This window comes from Phyllostomus discolor, chromosome 4 (assembly GCF_004126475.2).
Source record: "Phyllostomus discolor isolate MPI-MPIP mPhyDis1 chromosome 4, mPhyDis1.pri.v3, whole genome shotgun sequence".
Classification (NCBI taxonomy): Eukaryota; Metazoa; Chordata; class Mammalia; order Chiroptera; family Phyllostomidae; genus Phyllostomus; species Phyllostomus discolor.
In genome coordinates, this window is record NC_040906.2 from 166,008,089 (window position 1) to 166,021,008 (window position 12,920).

The 12,920-nt window shown below is 41.9% G+C and overlaps 1 protein-coding gene across 1 annotated transcript in view; it reads right to left on the reverse strand.

Annotated features, from left to right (window-relative positions):
* Positions 1–7,499, reverse strand: part of SEC63 (SEC63 homolog, protein translocation regulator) — a 75,502-nt gene extending 68,003 nt beyond the window's left edge. Inside the window, exon 1 of the mRNA XM_028508516.2 lies at positions 7,145–7,499. Coding sequence (XP_028364317.1) covers positions 7,145–7,268 — 124 coding nt within the window. The 5' untranslated portion in view covers positions 7,269–7,499. The remainder of the gene's footprint in view (positions 1–7,144) is intronic.
* Between the last annotated feature and the right edge of the window lie 5,421 nt (positions 7,500–12,920).

The window sequence follows — 12,920 nt, forward strand, 5'->3', positions numbered from 1 at the left end:
TGGCTCGCCTCTTCACACAACCACACCAAAATTACAACTAAAATATATAACCACCATCACTCAGAACCATCAGAAATCAAGTTGATTAGAAGTGTGACAACTACAGAATTAAAGAAACCACATCCATCCAGACTGGTAGGAGGGGCACAGACACAGAACAGGCTGGTCCCATACCCACATACGGTAGATAAAAATTCATAAGGGATATTTTGGGAGCAAGGAGTCCCAGCCCAACACCAGGTCCCCCAGTCCAGGGTTCCAGTGCCAGGAAGATAAGTCCCCACAACTTCTGGCTGCAAAAACCAGCAGGGATTGATTCGGTGGAAGAAACTTCTGAAGCCCCACGCAGTTCCTCTTCAAGAAGACACACACAGACTCACCTACTCAGACTCACTCCCTCTGAGCTCTGGTACTGGGGTAGTGGTTTTAAAGGCACCAGTGGCATATTGGGAGAAACTGGGGTGTCTGGCATCAAGGCAAGCAGAAGCCATTGTCCCTTTTCTGAGCCCTCCCCCCACAGAGCCACTGAGCCAGCAAGCTGGTGCCGTATCTGGGACTCCATATCTGAGACTCCATTAACCTGTCTAACACTGACCAGCCTCGGAGATCCCCAGAGACTCTGCCCCACCCAATTTACTGGGGCGCCCAAGCTGCTTTTCTATATGAATGGCTGGTCTTAGCTCATGCTTCACAACTTCCCAAATCCTCTCAAACAAGCAACAGCTGGCCTCAGTGAGCCTCAGGCCCAGCACTAGCAGCAGCCAGCCCAGATTCATACCTTGGCTTCCCCTGGGAATCTCCAAGCCCAGCACCAGTAGTAGCCATCTCACATTGTAGCTCAGGCAGCATGGCCCCAGGCAAAACACAGGTGAGAGCTGGCCTTGGCCTGTATCACCTGGAAAGCCACAGGACCAGTGCACCCAGCGGACAGCTACAGACCAAGTCAGAGCACCACCACCCTACCCCCACACAGATGATCCCTCACACAGAGTGGAGGTTGTTGGTAAACAAGCGAACCCTTGCAGCTGATTCATCTGCCAACAGCAACCAAGGCTCAATAGGAGCATGTACTCAGCCCACACAAAGGGCTTACCTCTAGTACCCAGCCTGGGTAATAGGGGCAGCTGTGCCAACAGACCCTACAGGACACCTACTACATTACACCACACTACCAAAACATGAAGTCAAAGCAGCTCTACCTAATATATGGAAACAAACACAGGGAGGCTGCCAAAACGAGGAGACAAAGAAACATGGCCCAAATGAAAGAACAGATTAAAACTCCAGAAAAAGAGCTAAATGAAAGAGAGAAGCAATCTATCAGATGCAGAGTTCAAAACACTAGTTGTAAGAATGCTCAAGGAACTTAGTGAAGACCTAAGCAGCATAAAAAAGACCCAGTCAGAAATGAAGGATGCACTAGCTGAAGTAAATAATTTACAGGGAAACAACAGTCGGGGGGGATGAAGTTGAGAATCAAATCAATGATTTGGAACATAAGGAAACAAAAAAAACATCAATCAGAACAATAAGAAAAAAGAATTAAAAAAATGAGTGTAGTATAAGCAGCCTCTGGGAAAATTTCAAGAGGTCTAACATTTGTATCATAGGGTTGCCAGAAGAGAAAAAACAATTGGGAATCTATTTGAAAAAACAGTGAAAGAAAACCTCCCTAATTTGGTGAAGGAAATAGACATGCAAGTCCAGGAAGCACAGAAAGTCCCAAACAAGGTGGATATAAAGAGCCCCACCCCAAGACACATCATAATGAAAATGTGAAAGGTTAAAGATAAAGAGAGAATCTTAAATGCAGCAAGGGAAAAGTAGTTATCTACAGGGGAGTTCCCATAAGACTTGTCAGCTGATTTCTCGAAAGGAACTGCAGGTTAGAAAGAATTGGCAAGGAATATTCAGTCATGAAAAGCAGGGACCTATAGCCAAGATTGCTCTATACAGCAAAGCTATCATTTAGAATCAAAGAGCAGATAAAGAACTTCCTGGACAAGGGAAAACAAAAGAAGTTCATTCTCTCCAAACCATCATTATATAAAATGTTAAAGAGACTTATTTAAGGAAAGATCCAAACTAAAAACAGTAAAATGGCAAAAATACATATCTATCAATAATTGAGTCTAAAAAACTAGGCAAAGAAAAAACAGAGACAGATTCGTGGATAAGGAGAACATTTTCATGCTTGCCAGATGGGAGAGAGGTGTGGGGGAATGGGTGAGGAGGTGAGCGGATTAAGAACTACAAATAGGTAGTTACAGAATAGCCATGGGGATGTAAAGTACAGTTTAGGAAATGGAGTAGCCAAAAAACTTATACACATGACCCATGTTCATGGACAAGAACAATGGCATGGGGACTGCCTGAGGAAGAGGGGTACTGGGTGGACGAGGGCTAAGGCAGAAAAAATCAGGACAACTATAATAGCATAAATAATAAAATAAATTTTTAAAAAAACATGAAAAAGTAATGATTTGTTTTATCTCAATTCAAAGGCTCTATAATCCTTAACCTATGAAAGAATAAAACCACACTCTTATTTGAAATTCTAAAAATTACAAGCAGTTATTTTCTCTTGTCACATGTCACTATAAGCCTGTACTGTTAGTTTTTTGTAACAAAAATATTTGGCTTCAACTACAAACTTTACAGCATTATTCTACCATAAGTGCTTCTCAGCTTTCTAAAACAAAAAAAAAGTTAAAATATTAGCCCTGGCTGGTGTGGCTCAGTGGACTGAGCTCTGGCCTGCAAACCAAAGAGTCACTGGTTCAATTCCCAGTCAGGGCACATGCCTGGGTTGTGGGCCCAGTCCCCAGTAGGGTGTATGCAAGAGGCAACCACACATTGATGTTTCTCTCCCTCTCTTTCTCCCTTCCACTCTCTAAAAATAAATAAAATATTTTTTAAAAAAGGTTAAAACATTAGAGGGCTTGGGTATTTTTTTTAAAGCAAAGAGCATATAGCAAAAGCAATACACTAACCTCCCAAAAATGACAATGCCATCAAAAGACCAGTTCTCCTCTTAAACCAGTTCTTCCTCAAAAGGAAGTTCTCCTCTTAGCAGCACTTTTCAAGCTAGCTACAGTTTATAATCACACATGGGCCTTTTAAAAAAGACACAGTATTGTGAGAATGGGTATAAGTGTTTTTAAACAAGTAATTCTAATGTGTAGCCAGGATTGAAAACTATTGCTCTAAAGAAATTCACACCCTCCATGTTATTATTTCACATAGAGCTTTTGTCCATGTGGTCTGGAAAAGTATTCAGTCATCTTATTCAGCCAATTTGCAAACAACTAAGAGAGTACAATAAATAGGACCCTTCAACTAATAAAAGAGGTATTAATTATAAGAACACTTAGCCGAAAAAGAACAAACAGCAAAGTAAAAGGATTTTACTGGTAATGTTTTGGATAGCAGAGTAACTTCAATTAACATGTCAAATATGCCAATGACCAAGCTATTTCTATTTTTCAAACCCTAGATTTTACAATCTGTTAAATGGTGCCATGTTTCTTGAGAGCCCAATAATTCCAAACAAACTACACTGAAACAACTATCAACCATGAAACTTGAGAGCCCCGAAAGTGTCATCTTTAAAAAAAAATACCCTAAAGATTACTTAAACTGAACTTTAAGGTTGTGTAATTACTGGCAAAGAAAATCTTTTCATGCCTTCATACAGAGGATATCACTGAAAAGTCAAGATTGGCAATAAAAACTCTGAAATTCAAAATCATATGCCTACACTTTTGTATTGCTTCTTAGTTTCACAGGATGACTAAAATAAGCTTCAAAATCAAATACTAAAATATCCTATTATTGAAAAACACTATTACAGGTCCATATCCCGTATTCAAAATCTTTGAGGACAGATATACTTCAGAACTTCTCAGATTTTAGAAAGACAGTATGTTTCCACCATAACAAAGCCCCAGAGGGTCTAAAGCACCCCCAATGAACAAATAAATATTACAACAGCAAAATATGACAATTTTTAAGTGAGAAGTATAAAGATTATAAGTAGTCTCCTGTTGGTACAAGTTACTAAATTATTTTGTGGCAAACATATGAAAAAAATTTTTTTTCAGAGCTTTGGGTAAATCTGTAATTCAAGATTTCTCAGTGATACGGTGCTTACCAGAAGGAAAGAGGGGTGGGGGGACAGTACAGCGGGATAAATGGTGATGGAAGGAGACTCGGGACAGTGAATACACGATACAACATACAGATGATGTATTACAGAACTGTATACCTGAAACCTATACAATTTTATTAGTCAATGTCTCCCCCCAAAAATAAATAAATAAAGTAAGAGCCTTAGAAAAAGATTTCTCTGTGATATTCAAGACACTGCAACTGGATTTTGGGTAAAAAGTCACTATGACAAAACATCCCTTTAATACCACTGTAATTTGAAAGAAACAACTCTATTTTGTTAGAAACAAAAAAATTCAAGTAGTGTCCACCAATTTTCATGATAATTAGAATAGCATTTAAATCCACCTTAATTTTTATAATGCAATTTGGGACAAGACCAAACAAATACATCAACATGTGCACATCTACTGACTAATTCAAGTCACAAGCAGAGAGCCAGATGTGAAGAAGGGACAGATAAACACCTAACTTTTTATCTAGCATTATGGGAGCAACAGAGGGCTTGGAAGCTGAGCAAACCTGGCTCCACCACACAGGAAAGTTACTTAAGCTCTCTGATCCAGTTTCTTCATGTAAGAATGAAGGTGATAATAATAGTACCTATATCCTTGTATTTTTAGGAGGGTTAAATAAACTAACATTTTAAGGGGTTTAACATTTTATGAGGGTTAAATAAACTAACATTTAACATTTGAAATCTATATTAACTAACTTACAGTCAATATTAACCCCCTACCACTTTTCCAAAGACCAATTATATGCTAAAGGGGCACAGTATGACCTGCCTATGATATGTCAGCAATTTCCAACCTTTTTCATCTCATGGCACTCATAAACTAATTATTAAAATTCTGTGGCGCACCAAAAAATGATTTAGTAATATCTTTTGCCGATCTGACTAAAAAATAGGTATACTTTTGATTTATTCATACCGGACAGCTATTGTTGTATTGGTTGTTGTCATTTCATTTTCTTACTTGATAATCTGAGGGAAAAGAGGTCAGTGCTCCTGACTAAATAGTCAGGCAATGCATGTTTTAAAAATTCTTGTGGCACACCAGTTGAAAATTGCTGATATGTTACCAGGCAAATTTTATAATACAAAACCCACCATGAAAATATAACATTAAAATGACTAATTTCTGAAATCAGGGCAGCTTTTTGCAATATTCAGACCAAACCTACCTACGCTGCCAATACCCTTTTGTCTTCCACACAACCAACCGTAAATATAAGTAGGTGATAAGTGATAAACTACTGCACTGAAAAATGCACTCTTTTTACTTGAAATAAAATTACCAGAATGCTGCCCTGGCTGGCAAGATTCACTGGGTTGAGCACCAGCCTGCGGACAGAAAGGTCATGAGTTCGATTCCCAGTCAGGGTACATGCCTGAGTTGTAGGCCAGGTTACCAGTTGGGGGCATGCAAGTGGTAACTGATTCCTCACACGTTTCCCTCTATCTTTTTCCCCCTCTCTTCCCCTCTCTCTAAATAAATAAAGCCTTTAAAAAAAAACTACCAGAATGGCCTAGGTTTTCAAGATAAAGGGAAACCATTATGGTGTTAAGACTTCATCATTTATACACAACTACTGTCCAATGAACCCAGAGAATTTAAGTAAACTTAGGGAAAAAAAGGTGCAGCAGACCAAAATCCATTTTCCATAAACTGTCCACTGAATGAGAAAACAGGTAACTTTGATTCGAATTCTGCACCTAATGGATACTTAAATTGTGGTTAAATGTACAAAAGGATGGAATCCTTTATTATTTATCCTACATTCAATTTTAATTTAGTTCCATTATATAACTCAAGAAAGTTGCAAAGCAATGAATCAGTCTTAAAAGCACAAGTTCTGAGCTGATTCAGTGCTTCAGTGTTAACTATTTTCCCAAAGTACAGTACAACCTAGACCTCCATCACACCCAAGTTGAGGGAAGATATTTAATCAAGTTAACATAGCTCTTGGGAAGTAGAAGCTCTCCCTAAATGTTGTCAATACTCAAAACCTATTAGTTATTGTTAACACTTCCATAAGTAACCTACTAGGGCCTTACAGTTCCATCAGCTTTAAGAGTATCACCTGCCATGTGTCCTAGTAGAGTGAAACAAATGGAATTCAAGTACTACCCAAACAAAATGCCTTGACAAAAATCTACATTATTTTGTGTTCTAATCCGATGTTATTTAATGTGAAAAGACTTGTAACTAAAAGCAAAAGAACCAGCTGCCTCATAACTACCTACAGGAGGAACTACCTACAAGACTTAAACTTCGTACTTGCACTTTTTGCATTATAAACGGCAAACGCCAAAGAAAAGGAAAATAGAGAAAACCCGAATTTCGCTAAGGGGAATAACCACAAGTGTGAGTTAACAAATGAGAAAGCAACAGGGAAAGGGCCAGGGGGAGGGGCGGCTGGTGAGCTCAGTCGGAATCCTAAACATGCCACCCAGCTCAGACGGCACCCAGAACATCTGTAACGACAGCTGCGACAGGGAAAACGGGGGTGTGGGAGGAAGAGGACCGTGGTTTGGGGGCTCAGAGTTGTGCCTGCACCTTCGGGTTCCTCCTTTGCTAACTCTTCTCTCACTCGCAATTCCCAATCTCTCATCCCATCCTGCTTCCCCCATAAAGAAAAATACATAATAAAAACCAGAGGCAGAAAAGACAAAGAGACGGGAGGAGGCTGGAAAGAGTGTCCAGAACAATGGGGGAAGAGAGTGCAAAGCGAAACTCCCGAAGAGGACAATGCAGGGTGGTGGAGAGGAGCCCGGGGAGCCGAAGGGAAGCGCCGCCCGCGCGGCCCGCTCTCGCGTCCAGGCGTCCCTCGCGGCGGGGCCCGGGCTCGGCGGCGCTATCAAGCCGACGCGGTGAGATGGACTGGGCCGGAGCGGGCCAGAGCCGCGCAGCCCGGAGGAGCCGGAGGGGCCTGAGAAGGTCCGCGGGCAGCTGCAAGAGGAACTCACCGGCATTCTGGTCTCGGGGCCAGAGGTAGTATGTGGCCGGGATCACGATAAGCCCCACGAAGGAGGTGAGGAAGTAGAAGAAGGTGTTCCCGCTGTCATCGTACTGAAACTGCTGCCCCGCCATGGCACACCCACCTCTGCCTCCCTCGTCTCACCACCGCCCCCACGACCCCACTCAGCGCTCCGACACCGAGCGCCCCGGCCCCGTGTGGCGTAGCTTGGACGCCGACGCCGCCTCTCCTCCCCACCCCCACGCTACTCTCACGGACACACCGCCGCTACCGCCGCTACCGTCGCCAGCTCTCGCGAGAGAAAACAGTTCCCGCCCCTCTCGGCTTGTCCCATCCCTGCCTCTCCTTCACAAGCTAGCTAAGGGAGACGTGGCGCGCGCAGCCGTGGAACTCCACGAGGTCCCGCCCTTGGCCCCGCCCCCGAAGCAACAGCCCCGCCCCTCAAGCTTCTCTAGGTTCTACCCTTGGACCCTTTCTAACCCTGGAGTCCTTTAACCTTTTTTTGCTTCTTTTCCCAGTGACCCACCCTGGGTCCAGGGGATCGGTCTGTAGAATCCTTGCAAAGGACTTCTGCGCCAAGTAGTGGGTGCGGGCGGTTCACCTGGCTGGGACTGGGGTCGCAGCTATTCTGAGTAGAACTTTCTTGCTTCCCCCTCTCTCCTATCTCTGCCTCACGCTGTCCTGCCTTCTAGCTTTTTATTTTACCTGGTTGACAATGATGTGTCTTAGGTTACGGATCCACTCCTCCAGCCCAAAAATTCTGGAAACAAGGGTCATGCAGAATAGGGCGGCACAGAAGAGACTGGTGAGGGTTTTGTTTGCAAAGTAATGCTTGTTATTAGAAGACTGAGGTATACTGAGCCCATTTTGCAAATGGATATTCCCCAAGCCATTATTAGAGACGATGATCTCCATCCCAGAGTTAATATTTATAGCCTCCCAACAGTGTTTCTTCAACCCAGGCAGTAGGCTAAGACCTTGATTGCTTTATGTCATTTAATTGTCCGTAAAACCCTTGGAAAAAATCAGAGCACGCCCGCTATCCAAATGAGGAAATTAAGATTTAGATTGCCTAAAAGTACGCAGTTTGGGGACTCAAACCCAGGTCACTCTGGCGCCACAAAGCCAGTGCCCTTGACCACCACCTTGTCGTGGACCTTAAGATTTCTCTGAGAGCGGCCGGCCCTCCCCACAGGATGTGGGCCGGAATATGCGCTTTAAGGAAGGAACCGCTGGAGGAGCAGTTGCTCTAAGGAGCCTTTCTTTTGTTGGCTGTGAGATCCCAGAGACAGGTGTCAGCTGGGCTGGGAGTGGAGAGAGCTCGTGCCCTTGATCTAGCAATGACCCTGCAATCCCGTGCAGCCCAGAGTCTCCATCTCCCTGCTGTGGATGAAAAGGAAAGGCTCACATGACCCATACCTCAAAGAGTGGTTGTAAAGATTAAAGGGAATTACAGTGAAAATGCTTTTCAAGGCAAAAACTATGTAATAAGCATATGCCACATATTACACTGTATTTCAAAAAGTCATTTTAAGACTTTGTATTCTATTTCCTAAGTTTCTTTTAATATACCTTCCATTGTTGGAAGAGAAATTTGGTCATATACCATCTTTTATATCGTGTCCTCAAAACTAGTGTTTCTCATTATCAGTAATGCTTTCCTTGATAATAGACTGTTCACATGGATTCTCTCTTCCCTTTGAAATGTTCTACCTACCCATTTGAAAGGAAATTTCAGAAAATAATTTTCTCTGCATTTCCCTTCTCACTTTTTTCTGTATAAAGTTTTATGACTATTTAGAGGGGGAAAAATAAAATATAGAAATGAGACAAAGTGGTGTGGACTATGAAGTCAGCACTGTATTGTGATCACCCAGTGCTGAGGTTCCCAGAACAATTTGCCTTCCTTCAGAAACAAATTACTCATAAAATTGGCCCAGCTGATGTGGTAGGATCTTAAAGTTTATTTTGTTTACAATGAATTTGTAAAGTCTTCCCAGGTTTTAATAATTCCGAACAGCACTTCCGCCCAAAATGGAGGCATATGTAGACACACTGTGCCTCTTCGCACAACCAAAACAAGGACAAAAACAAATTTAAAAACAAAAAAAAAACAACCAGAACTGACAGAAAATTGAACTGTATGGAAGTCTGATAACCAAGGAGTTAAAGAAGAAACACTTACCCAGCCCAGTAGGAGGGGCAGCGATGGGCAGCCAGGCGGAGAGAGGACTGGAGGCAAGGTGTCAGCTGGCAGACTAGGGGAGGCAGTGGCTTGTGGACCAGGTGGTCCCACATTTGCATACAGATAAATGGGGAGGAACAACTGGGGAGAGAGAGAGACCCTGCAACCTAGGGCTTCAGTGCTGTGAAATAGAGCCTCAAACCTCTAACAAAACACCCAGGGGGGTTGAGGCAGCAGGAGAAACTCCCAGTCTCACAGGAGAGTTCATTGGCGAGATCCAATGTACACAGGGTCCTAGAATGTACACAAACCCACCCACCCAGGAATCAGCACCAGAAGGGCCCAATTTGATTGTGGATGGCAGGGGAAGTGACTGAAAACTGGCAGAGAGCAGAGCAAGCGGCACTGTTCTCTCTTGGATGCCTACCCACATACAGCATCACAACACAGCCATGTGGGATACCCCCATCCTGGTGAACACCTAAGGCTCTGCCCCTTACTACTAACAAGCACACCGACACACACACACACCAAGTCCCAATTGAAAGAACAGATCAAAGCTCCAGAAATAATACAACTAAGCAACAAAGAGATAGCCAACCTATCAGATGCATGGTTCAAAACACTGGTAATCAGAATGCTCACTGAATTGGCTGAATATGGCCACAAATTAGATGAAAAAGTGAAGGCTATGTTAAATGAAATAAAGGAAAATGTACAGGAACCCAGCAATGATGGGAAGGAAACTGGGACTCAAATCAGTGGTGTGGATCAGAAGGAAGAAAGAAACATTCAATCAGAACAGAATGAAGAAACAAAAATTCAAAAAAATGAGGAGAGGCTTAGGAACCTCCAGGACATCGTTAAACATTCCAACATCCAAATCATAAGGGTACCAGAAGGAAAAGAGGAAGAGCGAGAATTAAAACCTTATTTGAACAAATAATGAAGGAGAACTTCCCCCAATGTGTGAAGGAAATAGACTTCCAGGAAGTCCAGGAAGCTCAGGGAGTCCCAAAGAAGTTGGACCCAAGGAAGCACACACCAAGGCACATCATAATTACATTACCCAAGGTGAAAGATAAAGAGAGAATCTTAAAAGCAGCAAGAGATAAGGCGACAGTTACCTACAAAGGAGTTCCCATAAGACTGTCAGCTGATTTCTCAAAAGAGACCTTGCAGGCAAGAAGGGGCTGGAAAGAAGTATTCTAAGTCATGAAAAGCAAGGGCCTGCCTCCAAGATTGCTCTATCCAGCAAAGCTATTGTTTAGAATGGAAGGGCAGATAAAGTGCTTCTCAGATAAGGCCAAGTTAAAGGCGTTCATCATCACCAAGCCCTTATTATGTGAAATGTTAAAGGGATTTATCTAAGAAGAAGAAGAAGATAAAAAATACGAGCAGTAAAATGATAGCAAACTCACAACTATCAACAAATGAACTTAAAACAATCAGAAATGAACTAAGCAAACATCTAAAACAGGAACAGAATGAAGATCACATGGAGGGTTATCAGTGAGGAAGGGGGGTGGAGAATAGGAAATAAGAGGCATAAATGGTAGGTAGAAAATAGGCAGGGGGAGGTTAAGAATAGGATAGGAAATGTGGAAGCCAAAGAACTTATATGCATGACCCATGGACATGAAGTAAAAGTGGGGGGGGGGATGTGGGTGGGAGGGGATGTGCAGGGCGGTATAGGAAACCTATCCATGTGGCATGGCGAATTTAGCCCAGCCCCTGATTCAGAAAACTGGTGGGGAGTAAGTCAGCACACAGGAACCAAGCCCACAGATAGGTTTTCCTGTGGGGAATCAGGCCTGCATTGTACCTAGGCTGCCTGGAGGCTTGCTTTTTGCTGACACTCCCTTACCCTGAATTGAAGTAGCAAATGTTTACTGCATACCTTTAAAGTAACTTCCTAAAATCTATGCTAAACCTCCCAAGTATGGAGTGTAACCAGGTCAACCACCTTTCCCCCTGCATTTGCAAATATCCTTTTTCTTTGAAGTAATTAGCAACATTCTTTCCTTTGTTATCTGTAAAAGGTAACCACCTAAAGTGAAACTGTGCATAGTAAAATACAGACCATCCTGGATGTAATGTGCCCAGAAAAGCAATAAAAGCCTGCCCAGGCAGGAGTCCGGACCCTCTCTCACTCAGAGAGTGGCCATGCTGTCCCTATTTCTCCACAGGACTTTTGCAGTCCGTGTGAATTTGTTCGCCACAGCCACAACACATGGACCCCAATGGCTGGAGTCCTCATCAGAGTGGAGGGGATTAAAGGGGGAAAATGGGACAACTGTAATAGCATAATCAATAAAATATATTAAAATTTTTAAAAACAAAGAAATGCTGAACAGATTGTTTTTTATTACTCCAATTACATGTTTTATTCAGTATTTGTGTAAACATAATCAGTTTTGTAATTGTGTGGCAATATAAATTATTGATGATATATAGTTCACTTCTGACTTTTTTTCTGCAATAATCATCTTTTCATTGAAGCTCTGGGGTCATGAATAAACATGGCCTGAACAGAACTGAACCATGAAACAACATTTTGAACAAACTGCATTTATGTGCTAACCTCAAGGCCAATCTAAAATATGACTGTTTTTATATTTTATTTATTTATTTTTAGAGAGGGAAGGGAGGGAGAAAGAGAGAGAGAGAAACATCAATGTGCTGTTGCTGGGGACCATGGCCTGCATCCCAGGCATGTGCCCTGATTGGGAATCGAACCTGCCATGCTTTGGTTCGCAACCCGCTCTCAATCCACTGAGCTACACCAGCAAGGGCCTAAAATATGACTTCTTTTTTTTTTACCAAAGCAGATTAAAGAGTTGAAAATGTATTTTCTATTTTCAAAGGTATAAACACATTTCACCTACAACTTAACATTATTGAACAAAGATAAACTCAGATCACCCAAATATTCTCCAAGCAAATATGAATTATACCTTTAATTAATCACAATTTCTGATTCATTGTGATGTTTTTAAGCGAACACAATTGTTTCTTTCGAGAGATCATCTTAATGAAATACATGCATTTAAAAGTAAGTGCATATGGTAGAACCAGAGCTACAACCATGTCTTATTCTAATAGCACATGTTAAAAGACATTTTTGCATTGTCTCCATAAAATCGATACTTTAATCAATTTCATTTTAATTGCTAGGTAGATATTTCCTCTCAAGTATAGAAAACCTGACTATTTTTAGGTTCCTCTTACTAATTTGCTTTTTCCTCAAAGTGAATCTTTCCTTCATTGCAAGTCATCCTTGTACCACTGGTGTTGATTTACATTTATAGATACCAAAACACATTTGTGTGGCCATAGTCAACATTAATTCTCTGCTTAATGGAATTAGCCTCAAAGAGGCAAAAGATTGAATTATTAAGTAGATATATATAAGTTTTCCAGTCTTTTCCCCTTCCCCTCGCCTTACAATAACCTTCATTGCCAAAGCCTAGGAAAGTCATTTTTAATGTTAAACCCCTAATTACTTTGTTTCAGAGTCAGGATTTCCTTCATTAAGAGTTAAAGCTCTTCTGAGATAAATTAACCGATTTTTTTTGTC